This window comes from Micropterus dolomieu, linkage group LG06 (assembly GCF_021292245.1).
Source record: "Micropterus dolomieu isolate WLL.071019.BEF.003 ecotype Adirondacks linkage group LG06, ASM2129224v1, whole genome shotgun sequence".
NCBI lineage: Eukaryota > Metazoa > Chordata > Actinopteri > Centrarchiformes > Centrarchidae > Micropterus > Micropterus dolomieu.
In genome coordinates this window covers 20,478,788-20,486,909 of record NC_060155.1, presented here as the reverse complement: position 1 = coordinate 20,486,909, position 8,122 = coordinate 20,478,788, and the positions used below count along the sequence as shown (strand labels likewise).

The window sequence follows — 8,122 nt, the reverse complement described above, 5'->3', positions numbered from 1 at the left end:
TTCTGGATCTAGAATATCTTTATTTATATCAGGTGGTTAACTCCATCCATCCATCGTCAACCGCTTATCCTGTGTACAGGGTCACGGGAGGTGGTTAACTCACCTGCCACAAAAACAACTTATCATAACTTCCTTATTACAGTACATGCATATTAATTACGTGAAGCCACCTAATTAAAGTTAAGTGTTTCATTATTTTTGTCCCCTCAGGTAAAGTTGAGTCTCATCCTAAAGTGGCAAATATTGTACATAACAACTTCCATATTACAAGGAACAATGATTACATGCTACAGTGTCCTGTTGTAGTTTTCTATTGGTGTTATTAATGTTCACTAAGTCACAAAAGTCATGGCACAATGGACAAACCAATGAAAATGTCCCAAAATATCCTGCAGAGGATTGACAACTCAATAATCATATCAAACAAACATGAAAAAAATAATTTTACATTTGACAAATAAAAGATAATATTCTTCCGATACACAACTCATTTTGGGATGAGGAATGTGTATAAATGGCATATCAATACAACAGTAGGCTCTGCACTGCAGTCTCCTTTACCATTCGCTCAGTGCACTGTTCTGCTCTGGGACTCTGGAATCAGAGTCAGCCTCTGGTTCGGGGTCAAAGTCAACGTTACAGCAGGAGCTGGTATCAGTGCCAAGGCTTAGATCGGGAACAATGCCAGGGTGAGATTCCTCATCAGAAGTGGATGTTTGGTTTGTCTCTGAGCTTTCATCAAGAGATTCCTCCGCCTTTGTATCTGGGTCAGAGACCTGTCTTTCCTGTTGCACTTCGACCTTCAGCCTCCTGCGGCTGATCAACTTCTGCAGCTGTAGCTTGCTGGTGAAGAAGATGCTGCGCCAGCCAACCTCAAGCGCCAGAGATGCCACCTCAGCCGAAACTGTGTTGCAGCACCGCCGCACTGCCTGCTCCCAAAACTTCTCTGACCCACATAGCTGAGGAGCAGAAGTGAAAACTACAATAAACATAAGAGTTGATTTTGTTGCAAATTCCAATTTATAAAAAAATCTGAGAATAGAATATTACTTTAGATTTAATAACTGATGATCTATAATGATTAGAGCCCATCCAAAATCGGTGTGCCGATATTATCATCAAAGTAGTATTTTTAACAACAAAAAAAGTTTTTATTTGTAAACTGCATTATGTCATGGTCTATCTCATAACTACACATAACAAATGTTAGGGATGAGTTTTGTTTATGTTATGTGTTTCTAAAAAGAAGGGGGGAAAAGGCCGACATATCGGAATATCAGATTTTAAAATCCTCAAATTTCTAAATCAGTATCAGTCTTAAATGTCCTATTTCGGTCGTGTTCTAATAAATGATAGACGAACAGAAGACAAAATGCGCTGTGGTAAAACCTTACATGAAAGACCTGATGTTTCTGATCTCAGAATACATTCATTTCGGCAGCATGTCTCTCCTCCATCTTCTCTCTTGAACTCACCTGCCTGAACCTGTGTGACGTTTGTCCAAGCTGACCCACATCCTCTAGCTCTAGATAATTTATTATCCGCAGAAGTAAGGCGTCAGACAGGCGCTCCAGATAATCATAATAGCCCTGGCACAAAGCCTTGGCGTACTGCAACATTTGACGACCAAAAACCATAGTGACATCTCCTGTGAAGAAAGCAATTATTTTAGCTCTCAGCCACATTAATTAAGTTTGTTCTCACCTACAATGTTCACAAGAGATACTCTGAAAATAGAGTGGTAAACACCTAAAGCATTGTATAATAAAAAGCACACATTGGTAACTGTAGATAGAACATACTAAAAATGATTGAATATAGTATATAATCTTCCAGGCTTATCAAAACCAAGTGTAATTAAAGCCTTAATGATAAGTACCTATCCACAGGAGCTGAACAGAAAGTATTAAAAACATTAAATGTGTTTAATCAAAATTGAAATGGTACATGCCCTTTTTTTCACTTTGCAAAATAGACACCTGTGAACTGCCCAGTACTTAAACTGGGCTTCACCTGTACTTTTCCTGCTATGACAAGTTAAAATACCCTTGTTGAACCACTTATGATAGAGAGCAGCAGATGTTTCTTAAGAACTTACTGATATGGCTTTTTCACAGCAGCCATTTTGACTTGTCACAGAAAAACCACAGGTCTTTTTGATAACCTTAACAATATCTTCTATTGAATTGTCCCAGTAAGCCATGACATTGTGCCAGCACGTACAATAACAGGACCCTGAAACTGCAGCAGCTAATTGGAAGTCAGCCATCATTCATTTTATTATTTTAACCAGTGCTTTCCTGCTATGAAATGTCAAAATGTCCTCTATAAAAAACCCTATTAACCTCTTATAAGTTCCATCTAAAACTTCAGCTATAAACACAGTCCTAAATATGAAGTCCTTACCATGCAAGCAAGTGTCATCCAAGAAGTCCTGGTGAGACTCCCTCAGCTCCCCAGGCTTGGAGCCCCTGTCTACAGTTCTCAGGGATATCTTCCACCATCTCCATATCACCTGCAAATTAAATATTTAGCAGGCCCTTAAAACACACAGCTTTCTTCTTGAATGTCCCAATTAACAGCAAGTCCTAATTAATAACAGCAAGACACTAACGCTTAAGTTAGTAAATCTAAATCAGCACCGATTTAGACATTTCCGTTCAGTGTTAATGCTGTGTAGGGGAGGTGGTTGGAAGATTTTAGCTGTAAGCAGATATGGCTGAGGGGCAGCTGTGGATCAGCGTTAGAGTGGTCATCCACTAACTGGAAAGTCGGTCGTTCAATCCCCGGTGTTCCCAGGCTGCATGTTGAAGTGTCCTTGGGTAACAGTGACTAGAAAGGCACTATACAAATACAGGGCATTTACATTTAAGCATCATTAAGCTAGCATTTACATCACTAAGCTAGCTAGTTCATGGCTACAACAGTTTAAGTTAGTTGTAACAACAATGAAAGTGTTCAGTTTTATTTACAAGTCTGTGTGAAGATTCTCAGTCATCCAGGTCACAGTTATCCAAAGAAGGTTAAAGTCAAGGGCAACTGGAGCAGGTGTGTTAAAAATTTGGTGTTGTCGCTCTCACACTCCCTCATACTGGTCACTGGAAGTTCAACAAGGCACCTCATGGCAAATAACTCTCTGAGTATCTGAAAAAAAAAAAATTGTTGCTCTACATAAAGATGGCCTAGGATAGAAGATTGCTAAGACCCTGAAACAGAGCTGCAGCAGAATGGCAAAGACCATACAGCGGTTCAACAAGACAGGTTCCACTCAGAACAGGACTCGCCATGGTCGACCAAAGAAGTTGAGTGCACGTGCTCAGCGTCATATCCAGAAGTTGTCTTTGGGAAACAGACGTATGAGTGCTACCAGCGTTGCTGCAGAGGTTGAAGAGGTGGTGGTTCAGCCTGACAGTGCTCAGACCATACGCCGCACACTGCATCAAATTGGTCTGCATGGCTGTCGTCCCAGAAGGAAGCCTCTTCTAAACAGGATGCACAAGAAAGCTCGCAAACACTTTGCTGAAGACAAGCAGACTAAGGACATAGATAACTGGAACCATGTCCTGTAGTCTGATGAGACCAAGATAAACTTATTTGGTTCAGATAGTGTCAAGCGTGTGTGGCGGCAACTAGGTGAGGAGTACAAAGACAAGTGTGTCTTGCCTACAGTCAAGCATGCTGGTGGGAGTGTCATGGTCTGGGGATGCATGAATGCTGCCGGCACTAGGAAGCTACACTCCATTGAAGGAACCATGAATGCCAACATGTACTGTGGAATACTGAAGCAGAGCATGATCCCCTCGCTTTGGAGACTGGGCTGCAGGGCAGTATTCCAACATGATAACGACCCCAAACACACTTCCAAGACGACCACTGCCTTGGTAGAAAAGCTGAGGGTAAAGGTGATGGACTGGCCATGCATGTCTCCAGACCTAAACCCTAATGAGTATCTATGGCGCATAACAGCCACCAGCTCTGTGATGTTGTCATGGAAGAGGACTGTAATGCCAACCTGTGAAGCTCTGATGAACTCCATGCCCAAGAGGGTTAAGGCAGTGCTGGAAAATAATAGTGGCCACACAAAATATTGACACTTTGGGCCCAATTTGGACATTTTCACATAGGGGTGTACTCACTTTTGTTGCCAGTGGTTTAGACATTAATGGCTGAGTGATGTGTTATTTTGAGGGGACAGCAAATTTACACTGTTATACAAGTTATACACTCACTACTTTACATTGTAACAAAGTGTCATTTCTTCAGTGTTGTCTCAAAAGATATAATCAAATATTAACAAAAACATGAGGGGTGTACTCACTTTTGTCACTACTGTATGTAACTAGTTTGTATCATATTTTGAACACATCCACTACAAAGCTCCAAGACACAGACAGACCATTCATTACACACAGACTGATATATTTCAAATGTTTATTTCATTTAATTGCAATGATTAAAACTGACAACTAATGAAAATCCCAAATTCAGTATCCCCTGAAAATTTTAATATTACTTAAGACCAATACATAAAAAAGGATTTTTAGAAATGTTGGCCAACTGAAAAGTATGAACATGAAAAGTATGAGCATGTACAGCACTCAGTACTTAGTTGGGGCTCCTTTTGCCTGAATTACTGCAGCAATGCAGCGTGGCATGGAGTCGATCAGTCTGTGGCACTGCTCAGGTGTTATGAGAGCCCAGGTTGCTCTGATAGTGGCCTTCAGCTCTTCCGCATTGTTGGGTCTGACGTATCGCATCTTCCTCTTCACAATACCCCATAGATTTTTCTATAGGGTTAAGGTCAGGCGAGTTTGCTGGCCAATTAAGAACAGGGATACCATGGTCCTTAAACCAGGTACTGGTAGCTTTGGCTCTGTGTGCAGGTGCCAAGTCCTGTTGGAAAATGAAATCTGCATTTCCATAACATTGGTGAGCAGCAGGAAGCATGAAGTGCTCTAAAACTTCCTGGTAGACGGCTGCGTTGACCTTGGACCTCAGAAAAACCAGTGGACCAACACCAGCAGATGACATGGCACCCCAAACCATCACTGACTGTGGAAACTTTACACTGGACTTCAAGCAACGTGGATTCTGTGCCTCTCCTCTCTTCCTCCAGACTCTGGGACCTTGATTTCCAAAGGAAATGCTAAATTTACTTTCATCAGAGAACATAACTTTGGACCACTCAGCAGCAGTCCAGTCCTTTTTGTCTTTAGCCCAGGCGAGACGCTTCTGACACTGTGTCTTGTTCAAGAGTGGCTTGACACAAGGAATGCGACAGCTGAAACCCACGTCTTGCATACGTCTGTGTGTGGTGGTTCTTGAAGCACTGACTCCAGCTGCAGTCCACTCTTTGTGAATCTCCCCCACATTTTTGAATGGGTTGTTTCACAATCTTCTCCAGGGTGCAGTTATCCCTATTATCACTTTTTTCTACCACATCTTTTCCTTCCCTTCGTCCCTCTATTAATGTGCTTGGACACAGAGCTCTGTGAACAGCCAGCCTCTTTAGCAATGACCTTCTGTGTCTTGCCCTCCTTGTGCAAGGTGTCAATGGTTGTCTTTTGGACAGCTGTCAAGTCAGCAGTCTTCCCCATGATTGTGTAGCCTACAGAACTAGACTGAGAGACCATTTAAAGGCCTTTGCAGGTGTTTTGAGTTAATTAGCTGATTAGAGTGTGGCACCAGGTGTCTTCAATATTGAACCTTTTCACAATATTCTAATTTTCTGAGATACTGATTTTGGGGTTTTCATTAGTTGTCAGTTATAATCATCAAAATTAAAAGGAATGAACACTTGAAATATATCAGTCTGTGTGGAATGAACGTATACATTATACAAGTTTCACTTTTTGAATGGAATTACTGAAATAAATCAACTTTTTGATGATATTCTAATTATATGACCAGTACCTGTATATACCATTGAATTGTTTGCTAGCTACCGTTAAAGGAACCGTTATTAGTTAAGGTAACATTAGGTAACGTTAGTTAACGTAGATAGTTAACGTTAAGCTAGCAACTCTGAGAGACGTTAACGGGCAGCAAACTTGTAGTTTTCCCCTAGAGTTCTGACAGTTCTTATTATAAATACTTACATCTGACTTGGTGACGGCAAAATGATAAAAGTTCTTGTTGGGCGGAGGGCCCAGTCCAGAGATTTCAAACAGCGGATCTGTTAACAGGGACGCCATGACGAAGTGTCTGCGTTGTCACGGCAACAAGGCTTTCTCCTACAAGGAAAGTTAATTTTAACCAAATAAAAAGTATAAAAACAAAACTATGTTATACAACGGCCAACAGGACAAGGTTGACTAGCTTGTGAGTTTGCAACTCGCATGCATAAAGTTTCATACTGCAAAAATCAAATACAACGTACCTCAAATCAATCAATTTGCCTCAGATTGATGTCAGTATTGACATCAATATATACTTTTCGCTCCTGATATCCACTGGTACAGTGCTTACTACAGGTTATACACCTTATTCACTTGATCCAATACATATTTTTTCCTTGCTTGTTTAATGCCTGTATGTAGTCTGTAGATGCTGATAATTTACTCTCTTTTAGAATCTCCTTTCCTCCTGCTCATGTTGACTGTAAATGATCATCTAGTAAAGCAGTACTCATACATTTGAAATAACACACTGAATTTTAACATTTTCAAATTACCTAGCCAGCACTCTTTATATCAAATAAAATAAAATATAGAAAAACTATAGACAGTCTTAGAAAAAGTATGTTGTCTCATGGACAGAAATTTGATAGAAAAATTAATAACATCAGCTAAACGTTTCAACCTGCACAAAGGTAGGATTAATTGCACAGCCTTGTTGTTGTTGTTGTAGTTTTAGCTTTGTGTACCTGATAAACTGGTAATGGAAAGTATTTATTCACCTAATGTTTTTTCCTAGATACACAATTACACAAACTCAAAAGTGTAGTTAAAAATCTTTTAATTTATTTATACATATATTTATATATGTACACATTTACTTACCTATTCTTGTAAGAACAAGAAACACATTGTCAAATTTATAGTTAGTCATTGGTGGCACAATTGAGACCCTAGTTCGGGGAAGTCCCGGGCTGATCGAGTAACGTAATAATCCCGTAATGAATCTGTTCTTTTCCCTTGCCTTATTTAAAGCAAACTGAAGAGAGCGCAATATTAGTCCTCATCCGGTTAACATCGGACAGATGTTAAGGGATTGTGGTGAATACAACATAACAAACATTTCATAGTTCAAACATTTTCATCAAAGAAATCAATATTTTATTTTCAAATGTTGTAAATGTCTTGCTTAGGCAGGGTCTGGTAAACCAGCCATTCCCCTTCAAGAGGACCAGTCACTTGCAACCATGTGAATAACTTCTTCACTTGTTTTCAGTGACCCAATTTGGGTCACATCTACTACAAGCTTTCTGAACAGTCTTTCCTTTTGTCTTTACCATATTCATAAAATATAGTAAATACCTGAAATGTGCTCCTCTGAAATTTTCAACCAGCAGGAGAGAGGTTAGTGACAGAATATTTACCAATTTTTCCAATATTTTATAGATTGGGTAAGGTAACAGGACAAAGAAATAGTCATCATAATGCCTGCGCTTCTTGTCTCTTTCCTTCATTTGTGCTCTAGTAGACACACCTGTCCCTTTACCTGGTAGGCTAAACCATGTGAAGTCTGTGCAAGCCTCATATTGAAGGAGCTGCCCTTTCAAACAAAAACTCTACTCTTTCTTCACAATTTCACAGATATTGTTAATATTTCAAAGGATGACGAACAGTCCAGGATGCTGTGTCCCACCCACCTGCTTGGGACGTTACTCTAGTTTAAAAAAAGAGGTGGGTTTGGTTGCTTTGGGTTATAGGCAACTTGGATCTGGATCTGTAAGACAATAAGAGGACATTTTGCACCTTAGTGCCTGTATAGTAGCAATTATTCTAAAATATCAAAAAGAAATCCCTTTTGAAAATGAAATACCTGCATCATCATGGTTGCTTCAACCACTGATCAAGGATTTGGATGGAACCCTGTTAATAATCTTAGTGTATATACCCTTACCAAGATACATAGAAGTAGATACTATAGTTTGTAGTGGGGGGGGGGGGGGGGGGGG

The 8,122-nt window shown here is 40.0% G+C and overlaps 1 protein-coding gene across 1 annotated transcript; it reads right to left on the bottom strand.

The window, feature by feature from the left end:
* On the bottom strand, positions 1 to 6,515 carry fbxo36b (F-box protein 36b). The gene is made up of 5 exons (XM_046052143.1): positions 6,380 to 6,515; positions 6,099 to 6,233; positions 2,407 to 2,515; positions 1,476 to 1,648; positions 1 to 959 (listed from the first exon to the last, which is right to left on the bottom strand). The coding sequence occupies exons 2-5, from the start codon at positions 6,192 to 6,194 to the stop codon at positions 558 to 560; spliced, it is 780 nt and encodes a 259-aa protein (XP_045908099.1). The 5' UTR covers positions 6,195 to 6,233; positions 6,380 to 6,515; the 3' UTR covers positions 1 to 557.
* Positions 6,516 to 8,122: the final 1,607 nt, after the last annotated feature.